Source organism: Acinonyx jubatus, chromosome C2 (genome assembly GCF_027475565.1).
Source record: "Acinonyx jubatus isolate Ajub_Pintada_27869175 chromosome C2, VMU_Ajub_asm_v1.0, whole genome shotgun sequence".
In the NCBI taxonomy this organism is placed as follows: Eukaryota; Metazoa; Chordata; class Mammalia; order Carnivora; family Felidae; genus Acinonyx; species Acinonyx jubatus.
In genome coordinates, this window is record NC_069384.1 from 27,225,284 (window position 1) to 27,241,542 (window position 16,259).

Consider the following 16,259-nt stretch of genomic DNA (forward strand, 5'->3'; position numbering starts at 1 on the left):
GTAAAAGAAAACACTAAGTAGATCTAACAGCAGGGCCATAGATATTTGCATCATAATCTTGGGGTTAAAGGGAAGAGGCTAACAATCATACTTCTGCGTCTGGAAAGGGGGTATATATAAACTGGGCCATCATATTCTGTGGACCGAATCGTGTCACCAACCTCCAAAATCGTATGTTGGAGCCGCTACCCTCAATGCAACTGTATTTGGAGATAAGACTTTTAAAGAAGACTGAATGAGGTCGATGAGGTTGTAAGGATGGCACCCTCATCCAGTAGGACTGGTGTCCTTGTAAGAGGAAGAGACACCAAAGATGTGTATGTGCATAGAGCAAAGGCCACGTAAGGACACAGCAAGAAGGCTGTCTGTAAGCCAAAGAGAGAAGCCTCTAGAGAAACTAAATGTGCCTACACATTCATCTTACATTTCTAGACTCCAGAACAGTGAGAAAATAGATTTGTTTTATAAACTACCCACCAAGTTTGTACTGCTTTATTATGGCAGCCCTGAGACTAATTTACATACTCTGGATGAAGTTATCATGGGTATAACAAATGATATTTGATCTTGTTAATGATGTAAAATAAATTAAAAAAAATGATTACACAGGGGATCCCTACTCACTGCCTCCAAGCACCTGCGTGACTACACTTTTTGGGGATGACAAAGACACTGAACTCTGGAGAATTAGGTATAGGAGGAAAAAGTCCACCTTAGTCTCAATTAATATAAAACTAAGAAAATGAAATCTTTAGTTACTTCCTTGAAATTGCAAGTGCAGGAAATACTCACAAGCTTCTAACAAACAAGGGGTCATAAGTAAATGGAAATTAAACAGCATCAACTGAAGGTGCATAAAATGTTACTGATAGTTTTATTTAGTGCCGTGGTTCTAGATTAAACTAGACTGAAACTTATTGATATAAAAACAAGTTGTTTCCCCAGGTCTTGAAAAAGGTCATTTTTAAAAGAGCACTTCAGATTCACTACCAAGAATGAATAAACTGGCTTTTAAGTAGAAAGTAAATACAAAAATAATACTTACCTTCAGCACAAGAGCCACATATGATTCCCTGGATGTGCCTTGTGAAGGGAGTAATTTCCGTATGGTGTTTGAGCACTTTGTGTCTCAGTGGTCAATTATACACATAAACACAAACAATTTTACCATTATGGCAGAATATTATAAAATACTGAAGACAGTTTACAAATGCTTTGATGATACATACGGAGTTTTTAAACTTTGGACAGGACTTGAAAACTAATGTAGAATACCAATTCTGCTCAGTGGAGAATTTAAAATCTAAACCAAAACACATTTTGATAGCTACAACAGGCAAAATCTAACCTTAAAACAGAAATGGTATCAATTCCTTGTCATTAATACCTTAGTAGTGCATTGATATCTTGATAAGGAACATTATACAGTAACTTAATATTTTCTTCTCCTCTATCTGGGATCTTTTATCAGAGGCACTTATAAAGAGTTCTAGTTTTGGCGACGCTATAACAAACATACACATAGTATAACGATATATTTTACTATGCTAACAAAGTATCATTTATAAAGAAATTTTTATAAATTCAAAAATAGGTTATTGGTAACATGATTACCTTTAAAGCATCGATTTCCATTCACAATATTACTTCATTAATCTTAAACAGCAGTTCCATCTACAAAATGTTCTACAGCTTTTTCTTTTTGAAAAGGAGGAAAATAAAAGCAGGTAAGATACTCATAACTTCTAGTTCAACAATATCAACTTCATTTCACAGCATTGATTAGTAGAGAACATTTTCAATTAAAGTGGTATACAAGTTACAAAAATAGAATGATTATATAATGCAAAACATTGTCCTCCATTATGAAGAATGTGTGTGTGTGTGTGTGTGTGTGTGTGTGTGTGTGTGTATACACATATACAGATTTCTTATGTTTCACTATTTAAATAGCCCTTATTCAAGTACTTTTTTTCTGGTATCTCTTGAAATAATCACCTTGCTATATTATTTGTAAATACATAAAAAAATAAAAGGTTAATCTAAGGAAAAGTTAAAAGTTTCAGTGTGGTTGACTTAAGTATCAGCCGTTCACTTCAGTGAAAACCTGATGTGAATTCAAAACAGGTTTAGGTGCCATACTAAGTTTTAACAACTTAGTCAAAAATATAGATATATTTAAGTGTCAATACTTAGTAAACTTCCAATGTGCTACAGAGACAAATTAAAAGTTTGTATTAATCTATTCATCTATCCACCTAATCTTAAACAATCCCCAGACAAAATTCATTTTTATATAATTAAAATGATACACTAATATACAATATACCTGCTTACAAACACATAGGTAGCCATAAATAAAACTTTATTCTTTAATTTCATTTACAAGCTACCAAGTATTATGTATCGTACACAGTGCTGAACACTTAAATGGTTGTAGTCATGGAAGGATCCAGACTGAATGGAAAGCTGTAGATAAAGAAAAGATAAAAGCAAAGTAATACTGTAACAGAAAGGTGGCAAAAGTATGGCTTTGCCATAATGAAACCAATCAGATTTGTAATTGTACATCAGTTCTGGTTAAAACAAAGTCTGAGCGCCATGCGATTCTCAGCTTTATTGTTTGCAGTCTGGCTAAAGTCTCTATGGTCTGTCTGTCTTCTGCAGTTATTAAAATAAAAAAAAGTTAAAAACTATAGCAGCAACAAGCAAACCCTGTGACAGGAAGGCAAGGGTTAAGAACTAAAAAAAGTTTATACAGTGTGTTCAGGGAAAGTGTGTGCAGTTTATCTTCCATCAGCAGGAGTTCGACTGAGGGATAACATGATTCGGGCAAACCGCTCGCAGAGTTCATGTGTGGAATATGACGGTAACTTCGGTGGTTCATGGAAACCTTTAATCTCAGTAGAACAATCAAGCAGTTTTGGCAGAAAATCCGTCAGCTTCTCTTGGAGGTTTGCTGTAAATACAAACAATTAGATATAGCTAAAGACAGAGAGGGAAAGAAATCATCATCTTCAACATAATTTATTAACTTAGAGGGTGTTCAACTAATGTTTCATTTCAAAATATGTATTACCATTTGGGGGAAAGAGGTAAAATATAAATGGCAAGGCAGTGTGCACTTGGTTTGTAAAGAGAAAAAAAAGGGAATGACATGAATGTAAAAATACTATAATGTAATATAATATTTTTACATGAATGTAAAAATAATATAAAAAATGACAAGAATAAATAACATCTAATTCCAACTACAGTTAATCCCAGCTGAAGTGTCCACTAGCATTGTTTAAACTTACATTCCATTTCTTGTCCAAGATAGGAACACCATCGATTTCTCATGTCTTCCACAGCAAGAATATCTTTCTCTTCCATTTCATCCACCAATAACAAGGGCAAAAATGGGACAATAAACTCATTCATAATAATCAAACCATTGTTTACTTCTCGATCCTCTCCGGATTCAAATAGTTCTGCAGCTTGTTCATTTAATTTCTTAATGCATTGAGAAAAAGAAAAAGTTTTGTTTTTAACTAAATAAAAATCCTGTGTTAATACTGAAGACAACAGAAAAAGTATGTTCACAAACAGTATTAGAACAAATGGCAATCAAGAAAAACAATCTCTATCTGTTCCAGCGTGAAGTCTCTTAGAAAAAGCTGTGCATACGAGAATAACAGAAACAAGAACAAAAAGAAGTGGGGAAAATACTGTTGTCATGTTTTTAAAGTTCATGTTCACCTTATAATTTTCTGATTATCACTACAGGGACCATATTTTAATTCTCCAGAGGTGAAATTTCCCCAATTCTAAAATTTGGTGTGCCATCAAAGTAATTTAAAAAAAAAAAAAATTCAGACGCCATATTATCTTTGAAAAACACTTTATCATCTTCTCCATAAATGCCAATTGAATAAATACTGTTATATTTCTTGAATCTAAAATTTAAAGATAATCAATTAGTTCATTATTCCTTCAAAAAATTCTTACTGAGTACATGAGATATGCCAGAGACTATTCTAGATTCAGGGGAACCCAACTGATTAATACAGAAAATTCTCCAGAGTTTACAATTTGGTACAGAGATTAGCAAACTTCTGTAAAGGAGAAGATGGGAACTATTTTAGGCTCTGACAGCGATACAGTTTCTGTTGTAACTACTAAATTCTGCCATTGTTACACAAAGACAGCCATACATAATATGCAAATGAGAAGGTATGACTATGTTTCAATAAAACTTTATTTACAAAAACAAGTGACAGGCTAGAGCACAGGCCAGTTGTGCTGACCCTTGATAGCAGAAGACAGAAATTCATGAGGTAAGAAATATAGACTTAAGAAACAGATAAGGTATTATAGGTATAGTAAAAGTTATAGTATTTAAGGGTTTAGGTGAAATCTTAACATTTAGAGCATGATAGATACGATTTTGAAATATTCACAGTTAAGCTGAATTACAAAATAAAAATTATATTATTTCTCATGTTTATATTTTATCATTCTTGTGTAATTTATATCTTGATTTTGTAGAGAGGCTTATGTTAGTAGTCTAACTCAGCCACTAAGCAGTGGCTTGAGTAAATAAGCAATCTCTTAGCTTCAGTTTCTTCATATGCAAAATGAAATATCACCTTTTTTAGACAGTGGTTGAGAGGATTAAACAAGAGAAGCCTTTAAGTATCTAGCATAATTTTTACAATATGCATTCAAACTTGTAATAGTTACTACCATTCTGAAATTAATGTTATCTGAAAACAACCTAAACATAGTACACCCAAAGCCAAACTTATTCATCATCTTAGATTCCCCAAAGCCAAACACAAAACTGTAAAGTCAAGCAGTTTTGACAACCCTATTTCCTTCTTTCTTCTCATCTAATAGTTACCAGGCCCCTTGATTTCACTTCTTCCACCATCTTTCATGCCCTCTTCTTCATACCCACTGCACTTCTGTCTTAGTTGAGGCTCTCTCCTTCTTCCCTCTCTAGGGAAGACTTCCGTCTCTACTCCTTTCCAGTCCACCATCTAGTATACTACTTACAGCCAGATTTATTTTCTGACAACAAATGTGACCAAGCCAAACCTACTCAAACTTACAAAGGCACATGAGAATGCTGCATAAGCTTCAACATAGGCTGACATCAACAAGTATTGTTAGCTTCATCACTTGCACCTAACCCTGCTCCTCAGAATCTAGCCCCAGTGGATCTATCTTCATTTTCTTTTGTATACTTTCCAGGTCTTTTCATATGGTGTCCCTTTGGCTGGAACATTTTTCTGCCTTCTCTACAAGGCATAAAAATCCTATTTGTCCATCAAGATCCAGATCAGTGTTCAACGTACCCCTTAAGGTTCTCCTTGACAACTACAAGCATATTATTTTGCATATTTCTCATAAAGACACTTAATCTGGAATATAAAAATCATTTATGGTACACACTGAGTTCTTGGGGGATGGCAAATAAACAGGTCTTAACTGTCTCTGTATCCCTCAAACATGACACTCGGCAAATACTCAGTATGAAAAACCCTGAAAGGAACACTAAGATAACCCTCATGCAGTGTCATTTAAATCCCTATGAAACACCAAACTAGGTGTGAATGGTTTAGTATCATAATATGGGGTGAAACATTCTACCATTTTTTTCATGTTTTAAAATAACCGTCACGTTTTGGCTATATTTATATTTAAAATAGCTTTACCAAAATATTGCCATATCCCAAGCCTTCAATTTTTACATTAAAAATTGCTCTAGTTCATTAAATATATAAATATATACAATTCTGCATTTTTTAAATCTAAAATATACACAATTCAGGTCTTCCTTCTTGGGGAATGATTAAAAACCTTTGAAACTGGCCAAATTAAGAACTATCCTCAATGGATGCTAATCACTAACAATTCAAGTTCTAAAATATACTCAAATGCAATAAAAGCAGCTGAGAGAAAAATAGTAAGATCATCGTCATCTAATGTTCTCATTTGAAAATTCTAAAGACATATTAAGATTACAAGTAGCTTATGTAGTTCTACTGCAAGAAAACATTTTATCAGCATACCACTTAAAGTTTTTTAAAGTATACTTAAATCATGTAACTTATATAGGTTGAAAAATCATATACCCTTGAATATCTTTGTGTGTATATATACATATATATTTCTCCTTGTACAGGAAAAAAAAAATTGCAGCTTAGGTGTTCACAGTATATAACAGAATGATGTTAATAGTTAACTAAGAATTAAATTTAGGGGCGCCTGGGTGGCTCAGTCGGTTAAGCGTCCGACTTTGGCTCAGGTCATGATCTCGTGGTTCGTGAGTTCAAGCCCCGCGTCGGGCTCTGTGCTGACAGCTCGGAGCCTGGAGCCTGTTTCAGATTCTGTGTCTCCCTCTCTCTCTCTGACCCTCCCCCGTTCATGCTCTGTCTCTGTCTCAAAAATAAATAAATGTTAAAAAAAATTAAAAAAAAAAAGAATTAAATTTAATCAGAAAAATGTATGAAGATGGAATTTGTGATCTTATACATCAAGGTTAGCTGACTTGAGAAATATTAACAAAGTACTCCAGACCTTTAGAAACTAATTTGGTGCTACAAAACTGCTAAAAACTCTTTTTTAAAGTTTATATAACAACAGTAATATTTCTGCACATAGTGAAAATATTTGAGGAAAAAAAACTATCAATGACTAGGTGGGAAAAAAAGGATACTGTATTACAATGAATCATTTAACACTATGTACACCAAATCTACTACTGTATTTTAAAAAACTCAGAAAAATCTATTATTTTTCTGGAATAATAATTGCTCAAGGCCTGTGCAGTCCCCCCCTTCTCTCACCAAAAAAGGGAATAGTAGAATAATGAAGAAACCAAAATATAAAATTAATTATTTTGATCCTATATTAAGAACATTTCTGGTTACCACCTGCAATATTTAGGACCAATAAAGAGAAAAGATATTAAAGAATTGAGTGCATTCTTGCATCTTAAGCGATTATACCCAGATTACATCATGATGATGTCATCATCATGATACTTTCCTCATCAGAGTTTATAATCAATCACTTCTATAGGAGTCTGTAAAATCTGTTCAGTGTAAGACAAAACAATAACGTAAACATGACCTCCTAAGTACATTCAACTTACTAGTAAACACTCTCTTCTATAATGTGATATCAATTCTTCATCATGTCCTCTGTATCGGCCTTTGGACAAGAGTTCTTTGTTATTCTGATAAGCGCAGATAAGGAACAGCAAGGAATCTATATAACTTAAAAATTAAAAGAAACATAAGGTATTATTTCATCTTTGTAAAAAAAAAAGTCAACTACAATTATAAAATACTTAAGTATACATTTAAATTTTGATTAGCCAGAACATTACAATAAATGTATCATCTAAAAGCTGTTTTAGCAACAGCCACATCTGAGACCAGGAGATAGTTATGTCATAAAGTAAAAAAACAAAAACAAAAACAAAAACAAAAACAAAAAAATGGAGCTAGGCTAGAGGCACCTGGGTGACTCAGTCAGTTGAGCGTCTGACTTCGGCTCAGGTCATGATTTCACAGTTCCTGAGTTCGAGCCCTGCATCGGGTTCTGTGCTGACAGCTCAGAGCCTGGAGCCTGCTTCAGATTCGGTGTGTCCATCTCTCTGCCCCTCCCCTACTCATACTCTCTCTTTCTCTCTTAAAAATAAACATTGAAAAAAAAAATTTTAATGGAGCTAGGAATTAAGAAAAGACTGGGAGGAAAAAGCCCGTAATTATTGAATTCAGGTAGTTCCTCTCTCCTGATTCCCTGGTGTCTTCCATTTAGACTGAAAGGGAAGGCAAGAATCTACTTTTTTAACAACATAATGTCATTTTTGTTTGAAGAAAGGGTCAGATTACTTTGTTTCTTTATCACAAACATCGTGTGTTTCATTCAGTGACTATTCAGGTATTTTTCCGTGTGCACCCATGGTTCTCATCATGGAGAATAACATAATTGGTAGAGGGGAGAATATCCAAAGGAAATGGGGAAGTAGAAATGGAAAAAAAAATGCTTCTACAGCTGGACATTCTGGTGGAATACACACACAAAGAAGAGTGTAGGAACATAACAGCTGGCGGGTCGGTCTTTTATAAAAAGTTTAACAAGTAATATTAATAATGTTACATTAACATAAGTCAAACTAGGTTTTAGAAAGGGAGGAAGGTAAAAATGTTTGAGGATTCTATTTACCTCTAAAACCGTTATCCTCTCCCAATATGGGATAAGAAATAAATATAGCTATATATTTGTATAACTGAAATATGAACGATACTAAGATGTCTCCTTTGTGCCAGTTTTTCCAGTTACAACATACCTTCTTATAGATTAATTCAGAAAAATGTAACATTCTAAAAGGCGAAATATTATAAAGAAACACTTTTAAAACTCTAGGTTACACTGAGTTTTTATTATTTAATTTCATGTGCTTAAATATAAATCAATTCTGTACTTTGAATATAAATGTAGAATTGGAAACTAATGTACACATTAATGGCCTCTCATATGACACACCTGAAACTATTTCATAAAAAATAAGTTATTTCATACACTTTTTTGAAAAGGCTTCTCCCAGGAACTTGTTTTTGAGAAAACTTAAGAATACGGGATTTTATTTTGAAAAAATATAAACATAACCTCAGGTAAAGGTTTTTTGTTTTATTTATGAAAGAAGAAAAGAAGGCAGTGATAATAACATTAAATACTGTTTTACACCACTAAATTAGTCTGCTGGCACATCTGCCTTCTCTTTTATAGCTATTAAGTTTCCTATTAAAAAGTCTCACTGAATGACATTCATATCTGGCCTCCAAGACCTGAGTCACCTCTCTAAGAATAGCTCTGAAACTGTGGCCCTGTTCCAATTTTCTACTGAAGTACACAATTTCCATATTTTATCAACCTTTAAAGTGCTTACAAACATATCTTCAAATAAATCACAGTAAGACTCAGCAGTCCAGGTACCACATTCTTATTTTAAAGTAAAATAAGACCATGTACCCTGTAGACTCTTTTGATCCTCACTTGTACTATTATAAAATTGTGGTTCCTAAAAACATGATTTCACTTCACTATTCACAGACTTGACAATGGCCTATCAATCAGTATTCATTCAAGGTTTTCAAGTTTTGTGTTTTTATTTAAAAAAAAAAAAAGTTGGACAGAACCTTTTGACAATATTTTCTAACCGACTAGCTGTGGTAACTACTATATTTAAAGTGTAAAATTAACATTTCTTCTTGTAATATTCCATAAATATTATTTGTCACCATTAACTAATTTTCTAGTTGACCTTTCCAATTTAATAAACATTTGCTACACCAGAATATTCACTTTCTGAATAAGCATGTATTTGAGAATAAGCATATATTTGAGAATAAGCAAATTATGAAATTTGAACATACTTTGAACATACCAAGAGAAGCTAATATAAGAAGTTAATGCAGAGAGCAAAAAAGCGACAGCTTCTTCTTTTTAATTCTTACCAAAGAATACTCACCTGATTTCATTAAATTTTATAAGAATACAGATCTCTATTTCAATTTTTTTCTCCCTAGTTAATCGTGTGGCCTTGAAAAAGTTACTGCATCTGTGGATGCAATTACTGTGGAGCCTAGTTTATCTATAAAATGGAAATGCCTTCTTGATCTTACTCTGTCCACTTATAAGATCACATTACTATTTATCTTAGAAATACTAATCTCAGCTCTCTTAAAGTGAACTTGAATATTCCTATTAAAGAAATATAACTGTGGCCGAAATAAAATAACTCATAAAATGGAGCTACTTATCAAAATAGTTCTCTATTTCAGTGACCAAAGTGAATTAGCTTATAAATTACAGGATGACTTGTGTCCAAGTATTAACAGTGCTTTTTAATTCTGTGCAACTTTTAAACTTTGCTAAGTGTAAAAGTGATGGCAGTGCTCACTGTCTACCAAACAGGGCAGCAAGGGCCACCAGCATTTTCCACAAAGACAGCAGTGTCGTGTCTCTGCTGGCTGACAGGGTAGCCACTAGCCACAGGTGGCTGGCTACTGAACATTCAAAATGTGGCTAGTATGACTTAGACGCTGAATTTTTAGTTGGAAAATTAATTAAATTTAAACTGTCTCATGTGTCTGGTAGCAACCAGGCTGGATAGACAGCACAGCTCTAGAAGTAATAGTCTGTGCTGTCATTTAAAAACAAAATTGCATCAATATCGCAGTGACAGTTTCCTGTACATTATATAAAACCAGGAAAGAAAAGAAAGAAAGAAAAGAAGGAATTCAATAACCCTTTTAATTGAATACATTATTACAGAGTATTGAAAATATAGCACTTTCTTTTAAATTAAGAGCTTTGTCATTTGGATAAATGATTCTAGTGTGGTCTCAAAACAGAGACTTTTGTTGTCTTTATGTTTTTCAGTAACAGTATACTTAGATTTTCAAGTAGGAAGTTCATAGGTGATACAAAGAAGATTTTTGTCCCAGAGTTCAATTATTTGTTTTCAAATATCTTAAATTTCAGAGGAACTTTTGCTACTGTAAAAAGATTCAAAATAAATGACTAGCTAGTTTTTAATATTTTTTGAAATACAGTAATTGCATTTGAGCATTAAATTTGATAGTTGGTTATTTTCATATAGTGTTTCCTGAGTATTAATTTTTCACTTCCTTGAGCCTATCAAACCGTATTATTACCAGACTGAGGCTTGAAAAAAATGTTTCATGTTATTGATTAGATCAAGTCTATTATTCGTTTAAATTTTAAGTTCATTAGAGTATTCTGTCTTTGACAATTTCTTCTTTGTATTTGTTGCCCTTTATTTCCTTTGTAACTAATTTCCATTTTTTAACTACTCTTAATGCTGCCTTTTCAAGGTTAATTTGGGTGTAATTAGTGATTAGAATTTAACTTTTTAATAATTTTTTACCTATTGACTTTAGACTTCGCTATGAGATTGGAAGTAAAAAAAAATCTACAAATAATGTCTACTGGTTCTCAGTATACTTGTTCTACTCGAAAGTCTACAGTTGTCAATTAATTTTAGATACACAATTATTAAATGAAATAAAGTTATGTGGATTCCATTCCCTCTACCCCCTTTTCTCAAAAACAAAGCAAGAAAACTCATTTGTCTCATTTATCTAATGTATTGTAGGCCCGACACAAACATGCTTAAGAAATCTGGGGGACAACTTGTGGTTTATTTTATGCTAAACATAACCTCTACTGATTTAAAAATATAACTTATGTTTATATATTGGAGTTGAAATAGAAATTTTAATACAGGTTAGATTAAGACATTTTACAAATGCTTTCTAGACAAACTAACTCTACAACTAGTTTCATAGGTGAATAGTGCTCGATTTCAACTCCTTTTACCGTTCTAGTTTTTAAGTTTCTATCAGCTCAGTTTAAATAACTTTGCTGGACCCTACAAATTAATAATCCCTGTAAGTATACATTAGAAGGAAACTAATCTTACTACTAAGCAGTGTGTTATATTACACAGTGAATATCCGTGTTTTGTAATTTAAAAATGATGTAAGGTAATAGTTTCAGGAATGGTTTAAAAATGTGTGGCAACTTGCTTACTTTCAGTGATTCACCAATAAGTTAGAAACATCTATTTTTTAAATATGTTTTTTAAAATGCCTTTTGAACATTTTTAAGCAATGTATTTAAACAATCACATAAAATAAATTACCATGTTTAAATATATATATATATATATATATAGTTGTTCTAAAAAAAATCACTAGTCAAGTACATTAATATTAAAGGATATGAGTTAAGAAAAATGTGAATAAGTAAATGCAAATCAGTGTATAAGTAAATAAATCAATATTTATCCTTTGTTCTTAGTAACAATTAAAATAAAAAAAAATAATATAATAGTTTAAGAAGTAGAAACTCCTTTAAAACCATCTGTACCTTAAATGAAAAATGATCTAAAATGTGTTTGTAGTCATAATACTTAGAAGACAGCTGATCAATTTTCTATAGCTATAGTTTTTATAGTAATGAAACTTTGGACAAAGAGACATATTGGAAACACTGTCTCTGCTTTGAAGTCAAGATTAGACTCAGAAAGAATATGAAAAAGGCTGGAGACTAAAGGCAGATATTATGGTATACAAAGAATTCTGTGTGTTGGGCTACCAGCTTGTTTGGTCGCTAGCAAACTTCTAGACTTTAATCTAATCCTATTCCATCCTAAACTTCAATTGTAGAATGTGAGAGCTAATAAAAACAAAGACACTAATGCCAACCTTCCAGATTTAATTGAAAATGGAAAGTATGTGGGGTATATGGAAACTTCCAGTACCAACTATACAATTTCTCTATAAAGATAAAACTTCTAAAATTAAAAGTTTATTAAAAATACGTACAGTGAATAAAACCTTTTCTAAAGATAAGGTCATATCTGAATAGAATTAAATGCAAAAATTAAGCTTTTCATATTTTGATCATTCTGCCTTACCTTTCTCTTTGAAAATTTTCTAGCCCAATTATGAGATACATGGTTGTTTCCCTGAACTTCCTATAATCCTGATGCCACTCCTGTAGGTGAAAGAAAATATTAAAAATATACAAAGTAAGATATTAAGACTACAATGAAAACTGTTCATAAGGCAATGTGTGATTCTGACAACTATTCAAAGTAATAGAAGCAAAGAAATCAAAATTAAGATAAATAAGACCTAAATCAAAACTTTAGTTTCTGATACACAAGACCACTTTATTAGTATAATAATAAATGTAAAAATTACTAGACATTAACGAAGAATGAAATAACAATGATTCACTAAAAGATAACAGAAATGCAAAGGCAAGATAATCAACCAGGTTTTCTCTCTTTCAAGAAGTGTTCTGTCTAAAGGCATATTATTATTAAGATATTATTACAGATGTACATCACAATTGGATGTAGGAGGTAAATGAAGTTACTACTCTAACAGAATCAACACTGAAGACTATTATTTGATGACGAATATTAAGAAACTAAAAGAAAAACAGTATAATGCATTTATTTAACCTTTTATTTTTGCCAAATTTAGGTTAAATTTTATTTTAAATGTGGTAGCTGAGTAGTTTATTCATCTGAGGTATGGTGAAAAATATACAAGCATGTCACATTTCAGCTGTCCCTTCCTCCAAAAAAACCAATTACTGGGCATATAATAGGACTAAACAATTTAGAACTGACACCCTCTAACTCAAGACAACAAATCAGGATTTTTCTTTAACTTATTTAAAAAAAAATTTTTCAAGGAAAACCATAACCAAATTCAATATAGGATTTAAACAAAGATACTGATAATAAAAGTATTAAAGCTCTTATATACATATTACATAAGCAAATGAAAGAAACATATAGACCAGTTGACCAACTATACTCTCCTTGAATATAAATTAATTTTTAATTTTAATTTTTTGAGGCATAATCTTACAGTATTAGTAGGCCTTAATAACACATAAAGATAAAATTTGTCCTACAAGTGTGAAGTTAGCTTTTCTGGGAAAGTATTTAAATTGCCACTCTACTGTCATTAGAACTGTCTGAGGAGTTGTGAGTAAATTTCTTCTGTAAAGACCTAGACGGTAAGTGTTTTAGGCTTTGCAGGCCATGTAGTCTCTGTTGTCACTATTCAACTCTGTGATTGTAGTGTAAAAACACTCGTGTATAATACATAAACAAATAGTTGTAGTTGTGTTCCAATAAAACTGTATTTATAAAAGCTGGTGGTAGGCTGGATTTGGTCTGTGGGCCAAGGCTGGCTGACTCATGACTCAGAGCAGGATAAAGATATATGGGATACACAGAATCCAAAACCATGTCCTATAAATACCTGTAAGATTTAATGGCTCTGCAGTTAGAAATATGAGAAGTTTTCAGAACAAAAATATGTTAAAGTGAATCTAATGTTGCAACCCTGGGGATGGAATGCAGAGGCAAATCATAATTAAAAATCAAGTTTCATGTAACTTGAATCTTGGGGACAGGGTAGAGTGAGTAACCAACCCACTTGTTTGTCATCTCTGGCATATATTATGAGCATGTTCTTAGATTTTCTCTTCTGCTATCTTGTTGTAAGTTACCTACCCTTATGCTATTACCATTATAAAGCATAACGGTTAAGAATGCTACCTCTTGATTTCTAGTAGAATGAGCCATCCTACGTTCTTCAAGAATGTCTGGGCTAGACTGAGATGTCCACATTTCATAAAAATTTTGAATCAGCTTATCAAGCTCCATCAAACAATCTGCTAAAAGTTTGACAGGGACTGCAATGAATCAATAAACTACTCTGGGGAAAAAATGACATCTTTACAATACTAAGTTTTCCATAGTATGTATATCCATTTATTTAGGTCTTCTTTAATGTCTCCTAAAGTCATGCACATCTCTTGTTAAATTTACTTCTAGTTACTCTATAGTTCTGGATGCTATTGTAAATGGTGTCATTTTCTTAAAATTTCATTTTCCGATTATCTGTTGCTGGGATAAAAGAATGAAATTGGTATGTGACATAAGTTCTGCCTGTTGGAAAACTGTTTTATTAGTTCTAATAAATTTATCTGTAGATTTTTTATTTTCTAGGTGTAAAATCTGCAAATAATGATAACTGTGTTTCTTCTTTTCAAATCTTTTACTTTTTGCTTATGTTTGTTGCCTTGCTGCCCACGTGAATTTCCAGTACAATTCTGAACAGCAGTAGTGGTTGCTGACATCCCTGTCTTTTTCCTGATCACAAAAGGAAAGCTTTCAATGTCCATAGTTCCACATGATTTTTGCTATGCAGTTTTGTTGTTTTTTTTTGAGACACTCTTTAGTAGATTATCATAGTTGTATTTCAGGTTAGCTCAGGATTTTTTTTCAAAAATGATTATTTTTCTATATCCTTCCTCCTATATGTTAATGTGGTGAATTACAATAATTGTTTAAGAGAACGTGAAGTCATTAAGTTTGTAAATGTGACCAAAATTAATCAAAGGCACTCGTGAAATCAACTTAAAATTTACTAGATAGGGGTGCCTGGGTGGCTCTGTCAGTTAAGCGTCCTACTCTTGATTTCAGCTCAGGTCATGGTATCATGGCTCGTGAGATCGAGCCCTTATGAGCCTGCTTGGTATTTTCTCTTTCTCTCTCTCTCTCTTTCTGCTCCTCCCCTGCTCATACTCATATACACACACACTCTCTCTCTCTCAAAAGTAAATTAATTTAAAAACTTACTAGATTTGTAAATTTAAAAAGGCAATGTATAAAGTTAAGTTTAAAAGTCTAAAGAAATACTGGGTGTTTGAATTGGTAAACTAAAAAAAAACAGTATTAATTTTAAAGCCAAAGTTAACACAAAGAATTTTGTGTACAAAAATTACCACAAGCACGATATGAGCACTCATGCATGTTCTCTCACATGTACAACACTGTCCAATAATGAAATGTGCTCAGTGGTGAGGAAATGAGAAAGGTCAGTGAACTGCCGAAATTCCTCAATCTACAGTTCAACCTCTCAAAAGGCACATTACCTCATATTCCTCCAAGTTTACTTCTTCAGGTTTTATCATTTCAAGTTTGGCTTGAGCAACTTTCATTATGTTGTGACACCTTCAAATAAAAGAAATATATTCGTAAATCAAAAGTGAAATTCACAAAAAGTGAAAAGCATGTGACATAAAACTAAACTACCCAACATACGTGAAAATAAAATCCACTGTCACTAAGCAATACTTTTGGAGGAAGCAACTCTCAAATAACTTTAATTGAAAATGTTTTTTGGATCAATGTTGGACTGGATAGTTACAAAGTATATAAAGTAGACAGCATCAATAATGCTACCTCAAATTTACATGTTATATTTACAAATGGCTTTTAAATTACATTTTATTAATACATATTGTATAAGTAAAAACAAATGAAATGTGTTTTTTTATAGCATATATATATTAAGCAAGCTCAGGAGATATTAAATCTCATCTTCCCATTTCAAATGGCATGATTCATAAACAGCAAAAAGGAATCTAAACTGTGCCTATCATTTCAGGTAATAGAGACATTGTTGCACATGTATGATCAGAATCATTGTTAAAGAAATCTCTGCAGAGTATGTTTAGCTATCCCATGCATCTTAACTTTTCAAGTATAAGACAAATTAGGTTATCAAAACAAACTGATGAATTTGCAGTCCTCAGGACAAATAACTACAAAAGAGTGAAAGTGAATGTGATTACCC

The 16,259-nt window shown here is 32.4% G+C and overlaps 1 protein-coding gene across 5 annotated transcripts in view; it reads right to left on the bottom strand.

Moving 5' to 3' along the window:
• Positions 1-2,348: 2,348 nt before the first annotated feature.
• USP25 (ubiquitin specific peptidase 25) overlaps positions 2,349-16,259 on the bottom strand; it is a 150,431-nt gene continuing 136,520 nt past the window's right edge. For all 5 annotated transcript variants that reach the window (XM_027077518.2, XM_027077517.2, XM_027077521.2 and 2 more), the window contains 5 exons: positions 15,556-15,634; positions 12,506-12,585; positions 7,145-7,268; positions 3,300-3,495; positions 2,349-2,959 (listed from right to left, as the gene is read on the bottom strand). In XM_027077518.2, coding sequence (XP_026933319.1) covers positions 2,787-2,959; positions 3,300-3,495; positions 7,145-7,268; positions 12,506-12,585; positions 15,556-15,634 — 652 coding nt within the window. In that variant the 3' untranslated portion in view covers positions 2,349-2,786. The remainder of the gene's footprint in view (positions 2,960-3,299; positions 3,496-7,144; positions 7,269-12,505; positions 12,586-15,555; positions 15,635-16,259) is intronic.